The following is a 25,673-nucleotide window of genomic DNA, read 5'->3' as shown; positions in this document are numbered from 1 at the left end:
CCGTGTGTGTCGCAGAAATGTCCTTCTTTTGTCCTGTGTGTCTCTCTCTCTCTCCATTGCAGGCTTGACTGATTTGTGCCAAATCTTCTTTAACCCCAACTGCTCCTGGGCATCCTGTCATTTGTGTTTTGGTTTTTTTTTTTGACATGCTAGATTTTTTTCCATGCAAATGTTAGTTCTTCTCCCACAACAAGTTCTGCTTTTCCCACTCTGTTGTCTTCTGCAACGCACCACGTTTTTTCCACATGATGTTCAAAGTGAATTCAGTGTTATTATTAGCATGTGTCAAATGCACTTGAGAAAAAAAAAAACCTTTTTTTTTTTTTTTTTCTTTGAACCGCACATAGAACAAAGCATGGTTTGAGTAGAGGTGTGTGCAAACCTGTGAGTAGAAGTAAAGAATGTCCATTGACGTTTCTAGATACTAAGCACAATTTACATATTAATGTCACAAGTGTATTGCATAATCAGGAAAGATACTGAGGGGGGGGGGGGGCGGCGAACTGTTCTAGTCCTTTTGCATAACCACAGTCAATAATCAGGCATTCCGAGGCAGGGGTTTATTTCTCCCATCATAATCTACAGCATTTCTCCTCTTCTATCCTCTCTTCTCCCCACTCCCTCTTCCAAATCAAAGCCTCCTCTGAGGAGCCATGCGTCTCCTCTGGGCTCGATGATTCACGGCCGCTGAATAATGGATGCTCTGCTCATCAATCTCCAGAGGTTTTTTTTTTTTTTTAACTCCACGCCTCAGCCAATCAGCTTCCCTGGCAGCTGGCTCTATTCACACACTGCACGAGGCGGCGCAGTGCAGTGCAGTGCTGTAAAGCCCCAGCTCCTTCTCTCTCCCACCCCCCCCCTCTCAGGGACAAGCCTCCCAGCTACGCCACCCGATGAAGCCCACTCACGGCAGGGCTGAGCGGTGGTCTGCTAACCACACCGGGGGGGCGGGGGACCCTTCTTTTTCTCATAGATGAAGAGCTGTAGGTTTTCTTCACTGCTCGGTTGACTGGCTGTCCAGCGCTACAGGCCTTTCTGCTCTGGGCTAAAGAATGAGTGAGCACAGGACAGTTGTGTGGTGTTAGGCGCTGTCATGTAGCCTGTGGCTGACCTTTGTACTGCTAAGCTCACTGTGTCTGCGTGTGTGTGTGTGTGAGTGTCATTGGCCTTTGAGAGCCTTTTTCTGTATTGCTCTAAAACTCCTAAGTCTGTGGTTTTAGGAATGGTTCAGAACGCTGTGCCGTTTTGTGCTGGGATCATTTGTAGACAGTAGTTTTAGTCGTTGAGGGGAGGAGGGAACTGGGTGTTATCTGTGATGCACATCATATGGTGTGACAAAACTGTGTGACGTAGCTAGAGAAAAGACCAGTTTCATCCAATTGTTTTTTGTTCTTTTGTATTGTCATGTGTTGGTTTTTTATGATGCCTCTTGATCCAATTATATATTCCAACCTTGTTTTTCCCCCCTTTAAAAGCTGTTCCCTAAATTTTTTAAAGGACTGTGTTAGAAGTTGTGGTGGTAGACTGTGTGATCGTACAGAGAGGTGGCACTCTTAACTAAAGGGAAGAGTTATCTTCATGTGGGAAGACTCCAGCCGTAAACACTATTCTTCTCTGCTTTAAGCTGCTCAGTAACTTAAATAAGGAATGATGGAGTGTTCCCATAGCAACACACCCAACATTCATTTTTAAATTATTGCTTGTACAGTTCCTTGTGTATGAAAAGCAACGACTTTTACACAGAATTGATAAGATTATCATTAAAATGAATTGGAATTTGGTTACATTAATGGTGTCGTGTTTTGATTCTTTTTTTTGTTTACTTTTACCATATCAACACGTGTAAACACTGGCCAGAATCACGTATGTGGTGTTGAATAAGTGCAGCCCTGTAACATAACCTGTGGTGCTATTCACAAACATCAACCTTTATTTACAAATGAACAGATGGCCCCTGTAGCAGCCCTGCAACAGCAGCACTGTGCCGTTTGATTTAGCCGGTGCTGCCATCTACTGGCCACAGTAGAATCAGACCCAAATCTTCACAGAACACGGGGCTTGAACAAAAATCACAGTTGTGTGATTGACATTAACACTATGAGGGCAGCCAAAAGATCCTCCTAGAACCTCATAAAGACATTGTGAAACACTTCTCAGACATGAAACAGATTTCATAGTCCTACATATCCAGGGGAAAGGTATTCATCCAGTTCTGTGTGAAGGACGGAACTGTGCTAACATCCTGAGAGGAGGAAAAGAGAAAAACAAAACACAGAACATATTTTATGAGTAAATTAGTGATACTGACCACATTTTAAAACACACCTATCTATAAACTGAAACCACTAAACCTCCAAACCACTGAATCCTATGTTTGAGTGAAAAAAATAACAGTGTTTGAGCATCAAAGACTATGAACTTCTCGGTACGATCAGAAAACCTTTGTGTTGGGGTTCTGTAGAGTACAGTGAAATGCAGGTGTTTGCATGGTAGGTGTTTGAGCTGTCAGTCAGCTCAGGAGTGAGCTGACTGGTCTACCAACACCTGTTGCCAGGACTGCCCTGTGTGCTTTCAGACACAGACCCTGGCAGGAATGCATCACTGCCTGGAGGGAGTTCAGTCTTGGGCTGTCTTTGGAGTCTGTTCAGAGGGCCGAGGCCGCGACCCCTGCCCCGGGCAGGCCGAGGAGATGGCGGCTGCTCGTTCTCCACCCAGCACTCCACCCTGGCAGGGGACTTACGCTGGCCTGACCGTGAGGGGCTCTGGGCTTGGCCCTGGGCTGCCCGTGGGGGAGAGGGTTTGCTGGGTTGCCTGATGGGGGGCAGGGGTAGGGGTTGGGGTTGTAGGAGTCTTCTTGGGGGTGAATCTGTGGTTTCCACTACTGACTCTCTGCCTGCTCCTACTCTCTCCTCTCTCTGTGTGCTCCCTGCTGGGCTTGGGCTTGTCCCAGCGTCCCTGTCCTCACACACAGCACTCACTGATTTATCCCTATCAGTCTCATCTTTATAATGCACCTGAAACATACAACACCCTTTTGGCATTAAATAACGCTACAACTACCTACACGAAGAGTAACTAAATAACACTTCATTGCCTAAACACCATTTTAAAATAAACTCGGAGGGGCTGGTCTACGTCAGCGAGTGTCAAACAGGAAAACATGACATTTCATTGGCAGGTGCTATAATCAGTGTGTTCCATCCATTTAGTATTTTACTACTTAACCAACAAAAGTACTGGTACAGCAAAACAGGAGAAAGTAACCACAGGAGAAAGTAACCCCTTTGGCTTTTGAAACAGACTCGTGCATATTTCATTCGTAAAATCAAATCGGAAAAAAACACCCTCTCTTGCTAAGTGAAAACACAGATATAGTGTGTAATCATAATGCTGAAGCCAGAACTTCATTTTAACAGTCTGGTCTTGTAAAAAGTGTTTTGTTCTAACAGCCATGTCTAAAGTGCTGTAGTGATAATCGCTGTGTTTGAAATCTGCATCAGTGAGCCTCACCTGTGGACTTTGACTGAACTATGTCATTAGCAGTGACGCTAACGACTGTTTTTGCTGTGGTCTGTTAGACTGACCTGGGATATGGAGATGCCTGAGGGCCTCCTCTGTTTCTGTGTACTCTGTAGTTTATTCAGCAGGAAGGCTTTGTCCTTCCCCTCCTGGTCAACAGACAAGGGACAGGCTTGAGAAACACAAAGTGTCTTTTTCTTTATCAATGAACAGGCAGCGAGGTTGCCACGGAGACAGACTAAACAGCCTTAGGGCCGTGTCAACATCAACTACTTACATTTGCAATTTGCTCTCGTAGAGTCCTGATGAGCTGCTTCCTTCCCTGAGCCACTTGCCAAATAAAGTAAGTCAGCACGCTGGAAGGGAGGAGAGAGGAGTTATATACAGTAAGTGAACACGCTGGAAGGGAGGAGAGAGAGGAGTTATATACAGTAAGTGAACACGCTGGAAGGGAGGAGAGAGAGGAATTATATACAGTAAGTGAACACGCTGGAAGGGAGGAGAGAGAGGAATTATATACAGTAAGTGAGCATGTGGGAAGGGAGGAGAGAGAGGAGTTATATACAGTAAGTGAACACGCTGGAAGGGAGGAGAGAGAGGAGTTATATACAGTAAGTGAACACGCTGGAAGGGAGGAGAGAGAGGAATTATATACAGTAAGTGAACACGCTGGAAGGGAGGAGAGAGAGGAGTTATATACAGTAAGTGAACACGCTGGAAGGGAGGACAGAGAGGAGTTATATACAGTAAGTGAACACGCTGGAAGGGAGGAGAGAGAGGAGTTATATACAGTAAGTGAACACGCTGGAAGGGAGGAGAGAGAGGAGTTATATACAGTAAGTGAGCATGTGGGAAGGGAGGAGAGAGAGGAGTTATATACAGTAAGTGAACACGCTGGAAAGGAGGACAGAGAGGAGTTATATACAGTAAGTGAGCATGTGGGAAGGGAGGAGAGAGAGGAGTTATATACAGTAAGTGAACACGCTGGAAGGGAGGACAGAGAGGAGTTATATACAGTAAGTGAACACGCTGGAAGGGAGGACAGAGAGGAGTTATATACAGTAAGTGAGCATGTGGGAAGGGAGGAGAGAGAGGAGTTATATACAGTAAGTGAACACGCTGGAAGGGAGGACAGAGAGGAGTTATATACAGTAAGTGAGCATGTGGGAAGGGAGGAGAGAGAGGAGTTATATACAGTAAGTGAACACGCTGGAAGGGAGGAGAGAGAGGAGTTATATACAGTAAGTGAACACGCTGGAAGGGAGGAGAGAGAGGAGTTATATACAGTAAGTGAACACGCTGGAAGGGAGGAGAGAGAGGAGTTATATACAGTAAGTGAACACGCTGGAAGGGAGGAGAGAGAGGAGTTATATACAGTAAGTGAGCATGTGGGAAGGGAGGAGAGAGAGGAGTTATATACAGTAAGTGAACACGCTGGAAGGGAGGACAGAGAGGAGTTATATACAGTAAGTGAGCATGTGGGAAGGGAGGAGAGAGAGGAGTTATATACAGTAAGTGAACACGCTGGAAGGGAGGACAGAGAGGAGTTATATACAGTAAGTGAACACGCTGGAAGGGAGGACAGAGAGGAGTTATATACAGTAAGTGAGCATGTGGGAAGGGAGGAGAGAGAGGAGTTATATACAGTAAGTGAACACGCTGGAAGGGAGGACAGAGAGGAGTTATATACAGTAAGTGAGCATGTGGGAAGGGAGGAGAGAGAGGAGTTATATACAGTAAGTGAACACGCTGGAAGGGAGGAGAGAGAGGAGTTATATACAGTAAGTGAACACGCTGGAAGGGAGGAGAGAGAGGAGTTATATACAGTAAGTGAACACGCTGGAAGGGAGGAGAGAGAGGAGTTATATACAGTAAGTGAACACGCTGGAAGGGAGGAGAGAGAGGAGTTATATACAGTAAGTGAACACGCTGGAAGGGAGGAGAGAGAGGAGTTATATACAGTAAGTGAACACGCTGGAAGGGAGGAGAGAGAGGACTTATATACAGTAAATGAACACGCTGGAAGGGAGGAGAGAGAGGAGTTATATACAGTAAGTGAACACGCTGGAAGGGAGGAGAGAGAGGAGTTATATACAGTAAGTGAACACGCTGGAAGGGAGGAGAGAGAGGAGTTATATACAGTAAGTGAACATGCTGGAAGGGAGGAGAGAGAGGAGTTATATACAGTAAGTGAACACGCTGGAAGGGAGGAGAGAGAGGAGTTATATACAGTAAGTGAACACACTGGAAGGGAGGAGAGAGTGGAGTTACGGGCACTGAGTGAGTGAACTCTGGACTTTGACCCTGTAAAGTACCCATCCAGTCTCAGCTCTGACAGTCAGCTGAGTCATTTTATTGTCTTTTACTGATAATTCTCCTGACAGCTGACATTTATCATCTTTAGAATTAGAATTAGAATCTCTGTGATCGCTTACACACACACACACACACACACACACACACAGTGAGCAGTGAGTAGTGAGTTAATCTCTGCATTTAACCCATCCTCTAGTGACCACACACACACACACCGGGAGCAGGAGCAGGAGCAGTGGGCTGCGTGGCTGCACCCGGGAGGCAGTTGAGGATTAAGTGTGTTGCCCAAGGGCACTTCAGCCGTGGATGTTGTTTGGGGGGGGGGGGGGGGGGGGGGGATAGTGCAGGTTTGGAATGAATGGTGTGTAATTCTCCTTGGCACCACTGATTTAAATGCCATGTCTGTAACATAGGTCTGTTACTACATCACCTCTTGCCACAGACAAAAACATCACTACTTATATATTATATTACCCACTACATTTTATGTTACGTTACGTGTAACCTCCATTCCTTTTCTTTTTGTAATGGTGGTGCTATCTGTTACGTTTTCACTATTTAACCATTATACAACGTTTAACTTTCTCAGCCCCCCGCAGAGTTTTTTCTACCATATGTATACGCTGTAAAAACACTGAAACACTTACAGAACAATGAGGGTAAGGAGGTAGAAGAAGAGTTCGTTTTTTATCACGTTGTAAAATATCCAGGAGATCCACTGAGACCCAGGGATTGCCTGAACAGTATCAGCCCAGTCCTGGACTGCCTGGAAGGGCCTGCTCAGGCCCTGGAACGGGCCGCAGAGCTCTGAAGGTTTCAGGCTGTGAACCAGAGAAAAAGAAGAGGAAGAAGGAAAGACAAACAGGACTATTTGTGCTCTGATGGGACAATAGAGCAGTGAGGTGAATTCCATGTCAGTTGATGGAGAAGTGAGCGGTACCTCCACACGGTGTACGCGACCAGAGACAGCGCGCCCACGTAAGACGGGAAGAAGAGCAGAGCGATGTAAACCGTCTGCATCTGCGCAGCTCGGCCAGACTGTCTGGGCACCTGGCAGTTCATACTCAAACTCACCTGGGCAGGAAACACAGAGCAGAGCAGAACAGTGCTAATCATCACCTTTCTTAAGCCCTCACCAACACAACCCCAGTGTGTGTGTGTGTGTGTGTGTGTGTGTGTGTGTGTGACATGAGACCGTACCTTCTTCAGGTAAAAAATGAGGAAAAGCTTAATGAACTGAATGACCGGCAGCAGTGGAGAGAAATAAATTCCAATCCTGTGGATGAAAAAGAGAGAGAGAATCAGGAAAAACAAAAGAATGAAACTGGCAACCTTTCTCCAGCAGAGCCACGAGTCCACGCAATCCAAATGAATTTAGCCAATCTAAACATATGCACTTAATCAGGAATGGGGCAAACTTGTCTTCCCCCACCCTGCTGTGAGAGACAGTTAGGTTCTCCAACCGTGGGCAGTAAAGCATAAAGAGTCTGACTGTGGTTTACCATGCTAGAGTCTGGGCGTTGATCAGATCCAAAACGTTTGTGGCAATGTCGAACTCTGGGACGCCGAGACTTGGAATTAACTTGGTCCCAATAATACTGTAATGACAAAAAAGTACAAAACTATAATGCTCATGCCTCATGTAGATCATGCTGTGAAAAGCAGATGTAATTCATGAATGCTTAATCCACAAGTTACTGCATACAACAGGACGGTGAGGAAAATTAGTAAATGAGGGAAATACAGATTTTGACATCTCATCTTATGTCAACATCTCTGCTACACTTTTAATTCATCTTTATGTTACATTTGTCAATTTGTCAGCGTATTATAAATAAAAAGATTTAATTGATGAAATTATATTTAAAAAAAATCTTACTGCTAATCTGCTATTTTAACCTTTGGTGTTAAATCTAACCCTCCTAAGTATAATAAAACAGTAATTCCTGAACCCAAACACACACAGAGTGAAGGTTTAAAAAACATAAATGAAAGGTTTCGTGAACTCACTTGCGAAGGAATTCTCCAAAGAAGGATCCGAAGAGGGAGAAGATAAAGTCCACTATGACCAGCCGGTAGACACTCTGTCCAACATAGGACTCCCAACACTACCACAGAGAAGAGAGACAGTGTCCATGTGATATGACAGATAGGTTTACCACTACACATCACTCAGATCAGTACTAATTACAGGGCCAATCATGGATACACTGTGACCTACTGAAACACTGGTGGGCACATCTGTCATCCAATGGTGACACAGAATTCCCAGTATAGACATCTTGAGCAGGACATTTCTGAGGATAAAACAGAATGAGGTGTTTCATTAGACCTGGTATTTCAGTTCAGTTTTGCCTTGCACTGCTAGACAGCTCATTTTCATATTCATTTTATCTTTCATTACGCAGTACAATTAGCCACTCAGGAAGTGAAAACTACAGGCAGTTTTGAATGATTCACAAAGAATGGTACAAAGAACAAAGAATCAGCCAATTTTGAAACTCAGGCTTCTTGAAAGGTCCCCTCTATTTCCACCTGTGAACTTCGCGTGAACCTCGTGTGAATGGGTAAAAACTGCATTTCCAGTTTAACGAAGAGCATTCCTCTACAGGGCTACAGGATTTTATTGTTAAGGGAATTAAAGTTGTGATTAGTAATGACCTTTGTCAGTCTATTTTTACACAGATCAAATTTCCTCCTTTAAACAAGACGACCTGATGCTGCCAGTCCACTGACTGACTACATGAAACTTCAGCTCAGGTAAGATGCAGGCTGACATATTTTGTGATCAGACAGTTTTAACAGGTGAACATGTAAAAGTGTGCCGTTCAGACCTTAAGATGTTGATGTAGATCTTTGTGCGAGGGTTGGAGCGCTGATCCACTCTGCTTATGAGAGAGAAGAGCAGAGGAACCACCAGGTTGATCAGAGACACCACCACAGGTACGGCCAGCGTGGAGGCCTCGGTGACCAGGTTATCTGGATCCTGAGATATGTTGGAGACCTACAGCCAAACACAAAGACAACACAAAACTCAACACAAAGCCAAACACAAAGACAACACAAAGCCAACAGAAAGACAACACAAAACTCAACACAAAGCCAAACACAAAGACAACAACACAAAACCCAACACAAAGCCAACACAAAGCAAAACACATAACTCAACAAAACCCAACACAAAGCCAACACAAAGCAAAACACACAACTCAACAAAACCCAACACAAAGCCAACACAAAGCAAAACACATAACTCAACAAAACCCAACACAAAGCCAAACACAAAGCAAAACACATAACTCAACAAAACCCAACACAAAGCCAGCACAAAGCAAAACACATAACTCGACAAAACTCAACACAAAGCAAAACACATGACTCAACAAAACCCATCACAGAGCCTAACACAAAGACAACACAAAACTCAACACAAAGCAAAACACATAACTCAACAAAACCCAGCACAAAGCCCAATACCAAGACAATACAAAACTCAACACAAAGCAAAACACAAAGCAAAATACATAACTCAACAAAACCCAACACAAAGCAAAACACATGACTCAACAAAACCCAACACAAAGCCAAACACAAAGACAACACAAAACTCAACACAAAGCCAACACAAAGCAAAACACACAACTCAACAAAAACCACCACAAAGCCAAACACAACTCAACAAAAACGACCTCAAAGGTCAACAAAAAAGCAAAACACAGCTCAACAAAAACCACCACAAAGCCAAGCACAAACCTCAACAAAACTCAACACAAAGCCAAACACAAAGTTCAACACAAAAAGCAAATACAAAGTCTAACACAAAGCTCAACACAAAACCACACACAAAGCTCAACATGAACACACAGAGGGCCCAAAGCTTAAACAACATCACCCAATACCTGCAGGCATGCATACAAGGTGCAGTGTGGTAGATGCCGCTCTTGTTTATTGAATGTTACTCATCTAAGTCATTATGGGTGATACAAAATAAACAAATGTTTGAACTTTACAACCTGATCCTGGAGAAGGAAGTAGACAGCCGCGCAGCAGCCCACGGCCAGCAGTACTGAAATGAGCCAGGACAGGAGATGACGTGCCACATTTTCCATTCTCTCTGACAGCGACAGCACTGCCCTCCGCTGTATTCGCTCTGATAACGATTCCTAAAAGGTCCAAAACCAGCGTGTCACAGGCCCGAGAGAGGGCAACACACTTAGTAACTCTAAAAGCATGTTTGTACAAAGGGCAGAGACCTTGAGCTGGACACATAAGTTATTCTTGTTATGCTGGACGGCTTTCTCGTTCACAACACTGAAATCCCAGCTGCACAGCAGTCTCCAGGCACCTCCAGAGACAGAGGCTGAGTGCAGAACGAAATTCGTCTGAAAGGACTTCGCCATGCTGGGAGCAGAAAAAGGGAAATAAATGTTGGCTCGAACTCTTTCAAATATGTGTCAGTAAATCATGCAAATAGGTCTTGTGTCTCAGTGAGGAAAGAGGACTCATTACCTGTAGATGAGAGATATCCCACAGAGAAGAAAGTAAGCAGCCATAGTGAAGAAGTACGCCAGCTGCATGTTATAGGGTGGTGGTGTTTCAATGACCTCACCGTCATAGCCACCGTAGAAAAAAACAGTCTGGTTAAAATAACCCTACAGGAAAAAAAAAAACACTAAATTAGGCTTACCTGGAGGTCAACAAATGTAAACCTTATTAGAAAAACGGAACAAACAGAGCACGCTGCTCATGCAAAGCAAACGAACCACTCCCGTGAGAAGCTCCAGGCCTCTGAAGCCGGTGGCGTGGGTTATGTTTGGAGCATGTATGATCTGGGGCAACGTGATGAAGCAGAAATTGATGAGCAGAGAGAAGACGTTAAACATGAGAAGCCATTTGAGGAACTGGAAGTAGGAGAGGACAGAGGTGCCGAACGTGCCCCCTATCTCCTTCAGAGTGTTCTGCCAAATGACCAAGAACCGCCTGGCTGTCACCAAACCAGCGCCGAACCTGCGGAAAGACTGAGCGGGCGCAGAAACGCATGAGCGTAGGGCTGTAGGTGGAAATTCAGCCAGGGTTTACATGGCAGGACAATGAAACTTGTCACAGGTGGTTAGATTACTGGTTAAGAACTACAAATGACAAAGTAAGAGTATGGAATCTGTAGTTGTTTTATGAATATACGGTTGGAAGGAGAGTTTCTCTTTACCCGAGAGGCTTGCTCAGAGAAATCGGTACAACAGGTGGGGAGGCGACTTTTTTTAGAAAGCTTTGCTGAAAATACCTGGGACCTAGCAAAGAAAATAACAAGCGAACATACATCTATCAGAAAGTGTCCAGGTTACTATAAGACAACACTACACGTTCTGATACCTGTGGTCATTTAGCAGGTGTGCCAGCATATATAGGAAAATAATGTGGCGTGATTCTTGAGTATTTGTTAAGGGTAAATCAAAAGCATAATATTATGAAAATGACACATAGAGCACCTGATATTTCTCCTTTCATTAAAATTCATAGGAAGACCTCGTATTCTTTGCCTGCAGGCTCTGCTTGGCAGTTCGACCAGCTCTCTGACCAGCTGTACTGTTTCTGTGAGAAGGAAATAAATATAGGATCAATGTTTAACAGCACAACCACAGGTGTTTTCCATGTTGGTTACATCCCGGAATAATACCTCACTTGTTCATTTAAGTAATATTAGATAGCAACTCACGTAACTATTTACATTTATGTCTATTCATTTAGCAGATGCTTTTATCAAAAGTGACCTCCAAAACAGGCAGAATACAAACCATACAGCCGTTAATGAGCTGCCTGTTGCATACGTCCCAGTGACATGTTCATTATTAAACCAGATACAAATGTAAGAGCGTTGAAGGAAAATAAGAGAGTGGACTACAAGTGGATCAAACGCCCCCATAATACAAAGTATGAAATACCTCTGGCAACAAGAATCACAAAATAATTGCTAGGTATTACTGGTCACCGAGGGAAAAAATATACATCATAAAAGTCAATGCACACAGGGCAATATGAGCGTCAGCAGAAATTTATAGTAATTGTAAGGAAGTTCCATGAAATATACATCATAAAAATTTGAGTAGACACACTGTAACATCTGAGCCATTGAAACAGTGGGTAGGGGTCGAGTATAAAGGGCTGGGACAGTTTGTGGCTGTGGAGGTAAGGATTTCAACTATGTCATATTACTATATAATTAGAACATTTTAATTTCCCTTATGTAAAAACAAGAGCTTTTTCCACAACTTCAGCTACCAGACAGGTAAAGCAAACACCCACTCTACCACTACAGGCACTGGCTAAGGCAGCCACATCCAGACAGCCCAGTTAGACCCAGCTTACCATTCTCTACCTCCTCCTCTATCTCGTCCTCAGTCAGTCCCAGGTTTCCAAAGTTTCGCCATGTTCCATGGCCTGCGTAGATACTCCTTCTCATCCCTTTCTTCTGCTTACTGGACAGCTCTAACAAGACAAAAATAACTCTCCCTTCACTGAAATCAGCATTTGTACGGTGCCGGCTGCGTTCAGCGGGCTATGACACACGCAATCCATGTAGAGCCAACAAGGAAATGGCCGGTTATTATCTGAGCAAGATACAAGGTTCGAAGGATTGCCTCTACTTTTTTTTCCTCCCTTTGTGTGTTGTAGTCAAGGCAACGATAAACTAGCCAATTACCTGCAGGAGAATCCTACATGCAGGTGTAACATTTCAAATGACATATGCTCTTCGGTTACTCATTAACAAATTCCCAGCAGTTAGCCTAAAGTTAAAAGACAGTCAAACTGTCTCCACAGTTGTAATGAGGTTTCAGCTAACTTCAGAATGTAAATCCTCTGGGTTTCTGGTCAGAGAAGATTTTTTTTTTATTGATGTTTCCAATCTCACCTCTCTTTGCATCACTGGGGACCCTTTTGTGCCTTTCTGATTTAACCGATGAAGCTTTTTTATGGGCTGGATGAAAAACAGCAAGACATCACACCAATGCATATTCATGATGATTTAACCTTTGTCAAATGTAGTCATGGTGAATTTTTTCAACCTACTCACCTTGGCCATGCTGCTTTTGAGGGATTCCTAGTCGTGGGGGGAGCGGTACACGGTTTTTGTCTCCAGACTTGGGACTATTTTGCACTATGGTGCATGGAGCTAATCCAGACTGCTCATCAGCAGAGACAGTTGTTCTGTTTACCTCCGAAGGGTTATGGACAGAGAATAGGGGGCTTTTGAATGAGATCCTCCTAATTTGGTGGTGGTGGTGGTGGTGGTGGTGGAGGGAGGGGGGTGGGGTGGATGGAGATTTTGGTATATGTATTAAGTTGGTCAAAGAAATGAGCGATTTGCTTTACCATTTCGTCGCCAATGTCAAAGTATATATATATATATATATATATATATATTGGTTCGATAGATATCAATGTACAAGAAAATGGTCATTTTTTCTTGTGCAAGTCTTTATCACTAAACAACATTAGAAATATTGTACTTCAGTAAGCAAAAGTTCATGTGTACAACAAGCAAGATGATAAGAAAACATGCATACTTTCTTTCAGTTTCCCGAGGGCTTGACTCCTGGCTAGGAGACACTAGACGTCTGAACATTACTAATCGTGTTAGTCGTCGATGTTACCTGACAAAAATGTACAATAAGCAGTTTACTCCATAGTAAATTGCTACCGATTACGTCTCTACTGAAGTTAGCAAAGCTACACTAGCTGTGATTTATATTACAATTCTAAACATCTGTAAACAAGTAAAGATTAAATGCTAAAGGTAAACCTGCAAAACAATGTTTGACAGTTTGATCGACAACCTTGACTGGTTAGGTAGATAGACAATATAAGTTAACGTTAAAGCATAAAAACGTTAAAGCTAGACACCAATCTTACACAATTTAGCTGGCTAGCGATCCAAGAATATTTTAACTAGCCACTTCATAACCGTTAACTTTCAGCGTAACCGTAGCTGTTCTTCTTGAAAACAAACAAGCAAACAAATTCCTATTAAGTTTACTATGCTCATACATACTATGAGCTCAATGTTTCGCAATGTAATAGTAAGCTTTGCTTTTCTCGTGGTCAGTTTGCTGACTTTAACTAGTTTGCAATATCTGTAATTATTTAGACTGGAGTTACAGCGGTTTGTCTGAACTCAGGTGTTCCCATTACATATGGTGTCTTTCAACAACACATATACTTTTATTATTTTTTTAATTTACAAATGTATTTATTTTTGCTGTGTCTTCCCGAAAAATTGGTGAGTTATTTAGTGTAAATGACGTTATTTCTCCTCCATCAGACCTTTTATATTATTGAAGACCTAACAATAGGTGGCAGCGTTGAAACACAAATGATTCACTGAGAGGCCTTCAAGGGCTCAGTGTTGCCGCCGTTTGAGCCATTAGCCTGTATCTAATAAGCACCCAATGCTCCAAGGACTGTAGATTCTGTGTAGGCGTACACAGTGAAATTTTTGAGATTTTATCCAAATTAATTTTTGTTAAGTTAATTAAGGTCAACCCTAATGTCTGAAAGATAGTGTTGAATGTGGTAGCAGAATAATAATGTGATGCTAAAACAGCAAATGACAGAAACAGATGATTCAGAAATTAAATTAAACAAAAAAGAGATAAGGAGTGCACTTCTCTCTATTTTGGCTATTCACTCCAAGAGGCAGCATTGAAGAAAGCAATGTTAGGAAAGTTGCTGTGCCGTTTATTGACAGACTATTGTTCCTGTGAATTTTTAATTAGTCTTTTTTTGTCTGTTCTCTGCTGTTGCTGAAGCTATGGTCAAAAAATCTAATATCAAGTCCAAATGTATCTGTTATTTACTAAAATGTTGACAATTTCAGTACACTGCTAATCTGGCAGGCATTACATAGATCACTTGTTGCCATTAAGCAGATGATAAGGTGTTACATAGACCCAATAGAACTATATTACAATATCGTTACGTAACTGCACTATTGCGTTATTATAGTATCGTCAAAATATTAAGTAAATTTTTTGGTTATGTCTTACAGGGATTTTAAAATTGTAATAGAAGTGTGGTTTGAAGCATGGAATTCTATATGACTTTTCCTGAACTTTGAAAATGAGGTGTTTTCATACTGTTTTCATGTCCATCTCGGTTTTAGATATCGAATGGGTCTGGATTAGACAGCGTTGTTAACTCCACTGTACGGCTGTTCATCGCTGACAACCATTTTGTATCACCATTAGTCTCTGCTTTACCCAGGCCGGACTTCAACCGTCTTCCACCTGCCAGAATAAGGTCTCACCTGTTTTAAGCAGAACGCAGTAAGGGCCAATTAGCAGGTGTTAGCCTCAAATCGGCTAATCTGTGCTCCGTGTACCATGCTTCGGCGCGGGTACTTTGACCTCACTCATAACTTGTACGAGGCTGCTGCAAGAGCAAGCTTTTTATTTTTTTGGTCACCAGTGGAAGGACAGTCTGTTAAATATCAGCTTGGCTCAAACAGGGTACAGGCTAATACGCTTTTCACTGAGCTATTAAATCTACCCGTTTTGCTCTCCTCCACATTTGAGTGAGAACTCTACGGACGGTCTTTTATTTCCAACAGACAGGCTAAATGGAATGTGCCGTAGCAGTATGCAGTAAAGCAACAATGTTTTTTTTTTTCGGGATTCCAGTCAGGCAAATGTCAACTGAATTATTTTGCCATCAGAGATAGCATTTAAGGGACGAATAATGAATCGAATCACAGTGACCTACTGTATGCGCGCGAGCGAGCGTCTATTGAGAAATAAGAGTTTGCGTTTGATCCCGTAGCCTCCCCGTGTTTCCTTTGGTCATTTTCTTGTAGCAGAGGTCACGCCCACTTACCAGTGTCATTAGCTCGTGGCAGATCGAGGAGCAGCGCTGGAGCCATGACTGTTTGGGCTGGGGTGACACGAGGGGGTTAGGGAGTGCGGGGGCGGGGGAGGAGGTGGGATGGGATGGTGAGAATGGGGGGTGGGGCAGTCACTGGGGCCTCTGTCACTCAGTGACTCACCCAACCAGTCACGATGTGCAGATGAAGACGCGCAAACAATGCGAGAAGTGGAAAAGGGGGGTAGAAACCCATAAAACATCAATGCATTAATGTAAGGCCTCAGTGACTCTTCTATTCTGTCAAAATGACTCATGAAATATTCATAGCAATAATAGGGTAGATTATTCTTGTGCAGCGAAACCCGATCAGAATGGGTAATTGTATCTACTGCTTCAGTGAGGGGAGAGCGTGGAGTAAGGGTTGGGTTGGAGAAGGGGGGAAGGGGACATGGCTCTAAATCGAGACCAGACAACGCCGTGTGTCATTCTTAATGAAGGCTTGGGAACACACTCTGTCACTGCAGTGAAATGCAAACTCAAGGATGGATGAAATCCTGGTGTAATTAAATGATGTGGCGGAGCCCCTTTCCCTCAGACTGTGACTGTGCCCCCCCCCCCCCCCCCCTTTCAGTGTCTGATTTGTCCCTGTCCTTCTCTCCTCTACATCTCTCTTATTTTACACAGACAACCTCACACGACTCTCAATGTGTTTCCCAGCACGAAAGAATATTGCATAACCTCAGCGAATGAACAATGTATGCTGAGAGGAGCTGAACAGCAAAACGAGTGGGTTTTTTTTTTTCTCTCTCTCTCTCTCTCTGCTTTTTTTTTCTTTTTGAAGGCTGACACAGATGAGAAAAAAAAATCTTCCAAGACTTCACGCACACCTTACAGATAAACATAAACCTACTTGATTCATCTATGAGGCAGTGGGATAGGTCTTGGGGGCCGGTGAGGGGGGGAGGGCTATGTTTTACTTTCTCTCATGGTCATTTGCGAGTGTGCGGCTTGCTGCCTCCTCGCTGGCCTTTGGATAAAGTGCCTATGTGGTGGCCATCCCTCACCGTCCTCTTATTATCTGTGTGTCAGCCGGGCTCATCCCGGCTCCCAGACACAGAGCCGTGGTTCAAGGCTCCAGTTTCCTGATAGGAGCATTACGTCTGTCATGGTGCTTAAGCACCACCAGGTAAGCACACCACCCCACTATTCCACCAAGCTAGCCCCCCCCCCCCTCCCCCGCTCGAATCAGATAAGGGAATCAGGCATAGGGTAATTCAACATGGGTTCGGTGGCTGCCTTCCGCTAGAATTCTGAGATTCGCTCTACCTATCTCTAAGATAAAAAAAGAAAGAAAAACAGTGATAATATTACTGACAAAACATAGCCTTTACCTCCCACCAGCCTGCTCTGTGGCTGTGGAGGAAACACTGCTTTATTATTTAAGTTGTTGGAAGTGGCTTACCCTACTGAATATCAACATGCTGAGATTTCAGTGGTGCCATTTATTTGTTTTTGTTTATTTGTTTTCTGTTAAAAAAAGAAAAGAGAAGAAAAAAGAAACGTGAGAGATTTTAATTTCAGGTTTGTGGACATGCAGCTGGAGGAGTAGGGGTTTAGATGAAGTAAATTTTTTTTTTTTTTTTTTGCATTTTTGTAATATATTTGCATTTTTAAGTCAGAGCATCTTCATCCCAGTGAACATCAGGCCGCCTTGCGCCTCCACGTTATCGAACAAAAATATGTCTCCCCCCCCACCCCCACCCCCACCCCCCAAGTTAAGCTCTTAAGCATATGACTCAAGACAGGTGTGGGCTTAGCAGATAATATTTAACTGTATTTGCTGAACTAGCTGGGCTCTCCGTGTGTTTTATTTACCTCCGAGTGTAAAGTAGCTGTGTCTTTCTGCTGGAAGGGCAGTCAGAGCCCCACACACGTGTCCCAGGATTCTCAGGGTTGCGTAATCATACTGTGGCCTGGCTCCGGGTGGGGGGGGGGTGGGGAGTAATAGCTGAGGAGCAGGGGACGAGAGGGGTAAGCTCCGTTCTCACTTACTCTGACCCGACGCGCACATTAGAACACGGGTTAGTGAGCTGTGGAGAAAATGTGTAATTTGAAATTCTGGGGCAGTGTAATTTGTCAAGACGGGTGCTCCGTCATTACTCACCATGTCAGGCCAGGCAAATATTTATTGGATGCCTTCAATAATAAATGGAACGCTGGAGCATCTGACACTTTGGGTTTGGGGAAATGAGTAATGAGCGAGCGTTGAGGGACTGTGGAGAAGATGCCCTCTGCACTCCATGGGGTTCGGAGAGTACCACTCGCCTCTCCAGCCCAAGAGCTAAACAGTGCCATGGGGCATTAGCCATGAACGAGGTCCAAAATAATATCAAAGCCTTTAATGAGGTGAATTAATAAGGTTAAAGTGTAAGGAATATGTTCTAAGCATTTGAAAGCTGTCAGTGCTCAATGTGGCTTGAATTCCCCACCTCATCTTTGCAACATTTAGATTTGCCTGCATCTTTTTTCTTCCCTGTAAAAGAAGAACGAATGTAGGAAAAAAAAAACAAAAACTTACAAACATGAAAAGTTGCGTGTTTGATGGTGTCCAAATCTCATGTTCTTGCTCATGCACTAACGTGGTGAGACGCGTTATGATAATATACCTGCCAGAAGAGCAACGGCTCACGTTTCATGTCTTATCCTCTCTAGCGCCTCTCAAGCGCCTCGCAAAATTTGATCTAAAATCCAAAGTCCAAAACATCCGATTCCTCCCAAGGAAAAAGTTGTCTTATTTTTCCGTCCGTAGCATTGACGCAACAAATGGGCAACTATGTCATTATGATTGAGTGGGTCACTGTCCAACAGGCTGTAAGCAGTCCTCCTGTGTCTTACTGTGTGTGTGTGTCTGTGTGTGTGCATGTGGGGGGGGGGGGGGGGGGGGGGGTGTTTGACCTGGATATGGGTCATTTAATTCTGACCAGGTGCTGCCTAACTCCAGCAGGCCTCCCAAACAAACATTCATCATCTAAGCAGAGTGCCTCAGCTCCTGGCTTAATATCTGTCCCAGTGGCCACACTCCACTAGACACACAGAGCACTGTCCGCAGGTCCGCAGGCTAAACACATACATTTTCATTTCATCAAATATACCTTTCCTGCCACCCACTGAAGTATATGGGGTCTTTGAAAAAGAAGGTGAGTAGCTGTCAAGGGTTACGGGTGTCGAAGATGAAACCCTGTTCGTGTTTCCTGTTTTTCCCCCGTGTGTGCAAATGCTAAACTTTATGAATATGAATAAGATCATTCGTTTTCATCCATTAGGGCATTGTTGTTGTGATTAATTCCGAATGCGGGGCGTCGTCGCCGGAAGACTCGCCTCGTGGTTTTTCCGCCGTTCGTGTCGATCGCTCAAACCTGAAGCAAGGGCATATGCCGTGAGGTGAGCAGTCGTTTGTCATCAGTGCAGGGCGGAGCAGATTCACACGGCGCTCGAGTTAGAGAGAGCCAGGTCCATTTGATTAGCCCTGCAATAGCCTGTGATTGTTAGATTGACCTGAATCCTGCTGAGCATTTAAACCGACACCCCACCCCCTGGAGGGGTGTTTGCTGTGTTTGTGAAAAGGAAGACGGGAGATGTTGTTATTATTGCAGCCGTTACAATTCCGGCCCCCCACCCCACCCCTCCCACCCTCCGAGGTATCTCCCATTTAGAAAAACCAAAGGCTCTCTCTCCTCCGTCGTGTTTTTTCCTCCAATATTTGCTAACGGAGGGAACTTACCTTAATTGATTCCTGCTAATTTATTCCCCTGCAGATGGTGCTCCACCACAGCCCGGCCTGAGCTGCTATGGTAATTTTATAGCTAATTTGTATTTATATTCTCCTCTGAAGCAAATAAGGTTGTGTAGGGTATACTGTTGGAAAGCAGTCTCATTTAACTGGCAGAATTGATCCTCTCAGCAGTGGGTGTGGGTGTGTGTGTGTGTGGGGGGGGGGGGGAGCTGAAGTCTCCTCCTGGATAGAAGAGAGAGAGAGAGAGAGAGAGAGAAGGGGAGAGAGAGACGGTTTGCTTAATTGAGGCTTAAACTTGGCTGGCTCTTTCACTCAGCTCACACAATGAAGGCCCCTCTGAAGCAGTGGTGCAAACATAGCCTGGGCCCTATTCGTTTAGAGTATTCAGCTTCTTCCAGGCCATTAATCTAATTTCTTTTCCAATCCAGATCCCTGTTAACGATAACCTTTCTGGCACCGAGCTGAATCAGATTTGCACATCATTTGCAAGAAGAAAAAAATGTGAGGACTGGATGAAGCACAAGACAGTCTCTCTCTCTTTCTCTCTTTCTCTCTCTCTCTCTCTCTCTCTCTCTCTCTCTCTCTGTCTCTCTCTGTCTCTTTCTGTCTCTCCATCTCTCTCTCTCTGTCTCTCTCTCTCTCTTTCTGTCTCTATCTCTCTCTCTCTCTCTCTCTCTCTCTCTCTCTCTCTTTATCTGTCTACCCCCCCCCCACCCAAAATGCACCCACCAATCTCTGCTCATGGTCAGCTGTGTGTATGTGTGTGTGTGTGTGTGTGTGTGTGTGATATTGACGGACTCCATGAATAATTCACATGCCTAATTATAAAGATATGCATATCTGATCCTGTCGTTTTTATAGCTTCTGGCGTCTTGGTAAACCTTGCTGATATATGTGAGCTGTCATCTTTAAAGATTCTCTTCCTCTCTGTCTGTAGCCACTGTCAGGCCTCCTTATGGTGAGAGAGAGCAAAGGCTCTGATGCTCGTGACAGGGTGGAAGAAGCAGGCTTTGGCCTCACTGTTGGTTTACATTGTTTATGTGTACAGACATGCCAAGATAGGGTTTTTTTTTCCTTTGGTTCGACAGCAGGCCTGTGTGAGGTGTCGTTCAATGGTGCCCTCGTGATATTTCCGGAACAAATCTCACATTAAAAAAAAAAAAAAGAAAAGAAAAGAAAAGAAAAAAAAAGAAAGAAGAAAGTATGGGAGAATTCTTGTCATTCTCTGTCTGGTTCTCCATCGTCTGTGACTTTCCTTTGTTTATCTTTTGCTCCTCTCGGTGGTCCTTTCCCGGAAAGACCAGATGTTCATTCCGCTTAGCAACACGGCCAGAGGCTCACTAAACAGAAAACCATGAAATTTCTTTAGTATGAGTTTGGAATTTTGTTGTATTCTTTCTCTTCATGTCACTTTTTTTTTTCTCGACCTGACCATTCAGTAGAGTGCTGTTAGTAGAATGGATATTACTTTTTAAGAGTACAGTGAAGGAAAACCGTGTCCTCTTCTTGACCCATCCGACACATGATGACGGGAAGATGCATCTGTAGATCTGACACATGGATTGAATTTCTCTCTCGTTTCTATGGCGTGGTAATATGATTTATCAGCTATTTGAATGACCTTGCCATTGTTCTCGTTATTATTGCTTTTTTATTTTGGACCAGTTGTTCCCCTTCTCCTTCTGCTTCTTCCTCTCGGCCTCTCCTCTGTTCTCTCTCATTTCCAGTGCGGGAAATCGCTTCCTCACGTGAGAGGAAGTGGGCTTCACGTGTCTCTATGCGTGCAGTAACCGATGTCGAACGGCATGCTAATTATTGTTTATGTGAGGAACGGCGTTCATTGTTCACAGTCATGTGAATGGGAGTGTGGGTGTGCGCTCATCATTGTCAACGATACAAAGCTTTCCACATAAACCAAATTATTAATCTAAGCCCAGTCACAGTGGCGTATTGCACTCTTTCACAAAGTGTTTCGCAAAGCAAAGCAAAGCCGCAAAAGGGAGAGAATATTTGTTCATTATGTCATGCTCCATCCATCTGTGTTTGTCTGGATACTGTTTGCATTAGTGAGCGTAATGCGTGCTGGTTTATCCATATCAGAGGTGTAATGGAAGCCTGTCTTCACATCTAATGGGAATGTAAACATCATTTATTTGAGTCTATATGGATGGAGTCTACATGGAAAACAGCAAGCTACATGAGAACCTGAGAGGAACATGGTCAGTCACTATTTTAACCCTGGATTAAATCTTGATGACAATCCTACCAGGATGCCTAAATATAGAGTCAAGATTATTAAAGATCTTCTTTTACTCCTGAAAACTCTTATGTTAAATGTCTTGATAAGGTCTTTAATGATCTCACAAAATCTTTTTACAATGTTGACAAATGTCAGTTGTGATCTTCAGGTCTTACCTCAGTTCCCAAATGACTGATCAGATCCTCTAATGATTTTAAAGATATTGACAAGATCTTAAATGATGCTAAAAGGACTCTAAAAGTAAAGATTTTAACAGGATCTTGGAAAATCTCAGATGAATTAACAGAGATCCCAGATAAGACCTGCAAACATCCCAGCAGGATTTAAAACTTATCCTAATGGAAACCTGTCACATTCAAAACATAAAGACTTTGCTCAAACAATAAGAAGAGGTGGTATCCATTGGACATTTTCATGTTTTTTTAGATCTAATTTGCTCAAGAGAATGCTGGGATGTTCGGTTGTTGTTGAATTGTATCGTATTTCTGTGTGTGTTTTTATGAGCATATCAAGAAACTAACCCATTTATTGAGATATCAGCGGCAAATTCTAGCCACGCAAAGCTCACAAGAATATAAAACTGAAACCTCTGCACTAATTACTGTCTCTAATTTGTACAGATAAATATGGTTCATTTTGTTCAACACATAGTGTAGTTTGAACAATGCGCTGTTTTTAATAAGCCTACCTGCAGCTTATGGGAATCCCTCAGACTACTGAGATAAGATCTTTAAAACTCCTCAGGAATTGGTTCACAGCTTTGAGAGGATGTGTCTGCAAGATCCTACAATATCCCAGTCAAATCCCGACAAAAAGGACACCAATCTTCAGACCTATCCTATACAATCCTGCTTGCTAAATTAAGATCTTGTGCAGGAACCTGTCTCATTGTAAAACTGAACTAAGACTCTTAATCTTCTCAGGATATTAGAGCGAGATCCTTCAGCCACACTCTTCTGTGGATATGAGCGCGAGATCCCTTGGTAGCCAGGATCTTGCCCATGTCTTGTCCCTATTTAGGATTATAGGAGGATCTTTAAATATTATTATTATTGTTGTTGTTGTTGTGGTTGTTGTTGTTGTTGTTGTTTTGGAATACTCAAGAAGAACAGGCATGGGTTTAAATGGTGTGTGTGTGTGTGTGTGTGTGTGTGTGTGTGTTTGTTGTATTATGGCATTGTGTGGACAAAATGTACTAGTAATTTTGGTTAGGGTTAGGTTACTAATCTTTAGTTACAATAGAATGAAAGTCCTCGCTTGAGACATTAATACAAACGTGTGTGTGTGTGTGTGTTTGTTTGTTTCGCATGCATGTACACCCACCTTTTCTTCTCCATGTTGCTTAGATTGTGTGACTTCCATCTTTTTCCCTCATTGCAGTCTTCCACTCACACAGTCTTCTCCTGATGCATGCAGTGAACACAGAGTGAACACAGAGTGGTGTGTGTGTGTGCGTGCGTGCGTGCGTGCGTGCGTGCGTGTGTGTGTGCGTGTGTGTGTGCGCGCGTGTGTGTGTGTGTGTGTGTGTGTGTGTGTGACAGGGTAAAGCGTAGCCTTCAGGGCCCTCTGACAGGGGCTCAATAGGCCTGCTGATCAGGGCCTGCTGCTGGCAGCTAAATCTTCTGCCCTGATCTTATCTCCGCCGACCTGACGCCTCGGAAATGTGAAGCATTAATCAGTTTCATCAGTAGTTAATGTTGCCCTCTGCGCATGCTTCCATACACAAAACACACACACACACACACAAGTGCATACACACACGCACACACACACCACTCACCTGGCTTTGAACACATCTTGTGTGAGACAGGCAGTAGCTGGGGGGAACTTTTCATTAGCTCCATCATTATGGCTTAGTCAGAGTGACAAAGAAAAAAAAAGAAAAGAGAAAGAAAAAGAAAGAAAGAAAGAAACTGCAGTGTGGGTTTCTCTGTCAGTTACACAAGACTTTCTTTTCCTAACAATAAATGTTTCACAGGTGGTGCATTTCTCTCTCTCTCTCTCTCTCTCTCTCTCTCTCTTTTTTAAAAATAGTCTCTGCTGTGTTGATTGATCAGACATTCAGTAGTGCTGGGTGTTGTCTGTGGAGGGTAGTTTACTCGGTGGGTCTCAGTTTCACGTAATTACTTTGATATCAATAATGCATTGGCGGATCATGACTTTGGAGTTTGTTATTGTTTGGGCAGTAAATAATTCATATGCAACAAAGAATCCCGACCACTGCTGCTGTGGAGAAGTGCAGTCTGAAGGACAAAGTACTGAAAGATTTGGAGCAGCATGTAACCCAAAATATCAAGTCAGCCTTCTGGGTTTTTTTCTGGGGGGGGGGGGGGGGGGGGGGGGGGGTTGCAGACATAATTTGTCAGCACCAAAACTGCACAACTTAAAAGCACAAGCCCTCTAAATATTATGAGATTTTTTTCCGCAATCTAAACTTGTTTTTTTCCCCTTTCCCCTTTCCAAGTTTCCCCTGCCCAAACACCCAAGATCCCAGTTCACAACAAACATCACCAGTCTAGGGGAGTGAACCCAGTACACAGATCCTACAAATCCCATGCGAAGCCAAACAAGTGAAAGTTTCAATGCTACAAGTTACAGAGTACGATCAAGGAATATAACACACTAGGAAGAGAGACTATAGTTCACTCGAATCAGACTGTAACCACAAAGACACCTGACAGGCACAGATTTCGATGCAGCAAAGTTTGGAATTCCAACTGTGAATCCTAAATATAGGACGCCTCTTAGCGACCCACTCAAGAGTCCATTATACGACATGTTTAATAAACACGGGTAGTCATGGTAACATAACGATTCACATGCCCTTACTGGCAAACTCCTTATGAGTGTCAAAACACAATATAATTATCTTTTACTAAACTACCTCATTTAAGTTCAGCCAATAATGAGCAAAAAGTTGAGTTAATGAACTTGTTATTTTTTTAATTGAGCTTTTTTTTTTTTTAATCTAGCCAACTAGCACTTAAACCTTTTTCTTTTTCTGGATTTGGCTGTATGGCAGCATTGCAGTGCTGGGTTGATACAGTTGGTTTGCATGTGTAATTAGACAGTGTCATCAAATTCAGATGTGTCTGGGTTTGTTAACACATTCACCTCTTCTGACTGCTCTCACTGCCAATGTGTAGTGCTGAGAGTACTAAGAATTAAGGAGAAGAAAACTTGTTTTTTTTTCCAGTCCAGACAGGCATGATGTCCTGTCTCATTACTGAGAAAAACACTGGCCAATGGCTTTTTGATTGAATCTGTTTTCAGATGGAACTCTGCTCTTTTTTCCTCCCTCTCGTTTTCCGCTTTGTGAAAGATGCCCTACTTCGCCTACCGGCCGCGGGACGACATGACAAAGATTGAGGACCATTTTCTCACTTTTTGTGACTTCAGATCCTTTATATAATTTGTCAAGACCACCTCCAGTGCAGTCCAGATTGATGTCCCCACCTGGTTACCAAATGTCTTTACTTGAATAATTTATCCTTCTTCCTTTTTCCTTCTTCCTTTCTCCCCTCCTCCTGTACCATTACCCCCCCCCCCCCTCCCCCCGTTCTCTCATTTTGAACTGGGACAATTACTGCAGGGCAATTCCATGTCATGTCACCCAGAAGAGAAATCTTCCTGAAGATGTTCTTGTATCTGGAAATGTTCACGTAGTCTCCCTATATACCCATGGCACCTTCCACGCGAGTTTTCCCCGCAGGGTAAGGAGATGTGCACGCCCAGTTAATGCATTCCTCATTTGTCTTTTCTTTCTCTCCTGAACAATTAATGTGGCTGGGTAGTATTATCTCGGAGGGGAGGTGCAGAGACAGAAGAATTCGTTGCGTGTTTTAGCGCGGCCGCCTGTGAGAGGCACTGCAGAATAAATGGCCTAATCATTGATCGGCTAGGATAGCACAATTTCCTCTCGCTGGGGAA

At 43.5% G+C, this 25,673-nt stretch overlaps 1 protein-coding gene across 2 annotated transcripts; it reads right to left on the bottom strand.

Moving 5' to 3' along the window:
* Window positions 1-1,920: 1,920 nt before the first annotated feature.
* tmc5 (transmembrane channel like 5) lies at window positions 1,921-12,414 on the bottom strand. 2 transcript variants are annotated; one of them, XM_030790705.1, is made up of 17 exons: window positions 12,199-12,414; window positions 11,322-11,424; window positions 11,042-11,123; window positions 10,599-10,853; window positions 10,345-10,487; window positions 10,089-10,236; window positions 9,846-9,998; window positions 8,670-8,839; window positions 8,057-8,132; window positions 7,846-7,943; window positions 7,338-7,433; window positions 7,036-7,111; window positions 6,776-6,909; window positions 6,483-6,656; window positions 3,797-3,875; window positions 3,585-3,668; window positions 1,921-2,242 (listed from the first exon to the last, which is right to left on the bottom strand). In XM_030790705.1, exons 1-17 carry the CDS (start codon window positions 12,290-12,292, stop codon window positions 2,180-2,182), a joined length of 2,028 nt encoding a protein of 675 aa, XP_030646565.1. In that variant the 5' UTR covers window positions 12,293-12,414; the 3' UTR covers window positions 1,921-2,179. The 2 variants fall into 2 exon arrangements, with proteins under 2 accessions (XP_030646565.1, XP_030646564.1); XM_030790704.1 differs by having other exon boundaries at window positions 9,849-9,998.
* Window positions 12,415-25,673: the final 13,259 nt, after the last annotated feature.

This window comes from Chanos chanos, chromosome 13 (genome assembly GCF_902362185.1).
Source record: "Chanos chanos chromosome 13, fChaCha1.1, whole genome shotgun sequence".
Lineage (NCBI taxonomy): Eukaryota > Metazoa > Chordata > Actinopteri > Gonorynchiformes > Chanidae > Chanos > Chanos chanos.
This window is presented reverse-complemented; position numbering and strand designations above follow the sequence as displayed.

Bases quoted from the DNA above. Each gene is read 5' to 3' on its own strand.
- tmc5 (XM_030790705.1), bottom strand. From the start codon at position 12,292: ATGAGAAGGAGTATCTACGCAGGCCATGGAACATGGCGAAACTTTGGA. The intron at 6,910-7,035 runs GTACGGTCTCAT...TTTCCTGCCCAG, and splicing joins TCATTTTTTACCTGAAGAAG to GTGAGTTTGAGTATGAACTG. The intron at 2,243-3,584 runs GTCAGTCTAACA...TCCTCCTCTCAG, and splicing joins CAGGCATCTCCATATCCCAG to GATGTTAGCACAGTTCCGTC.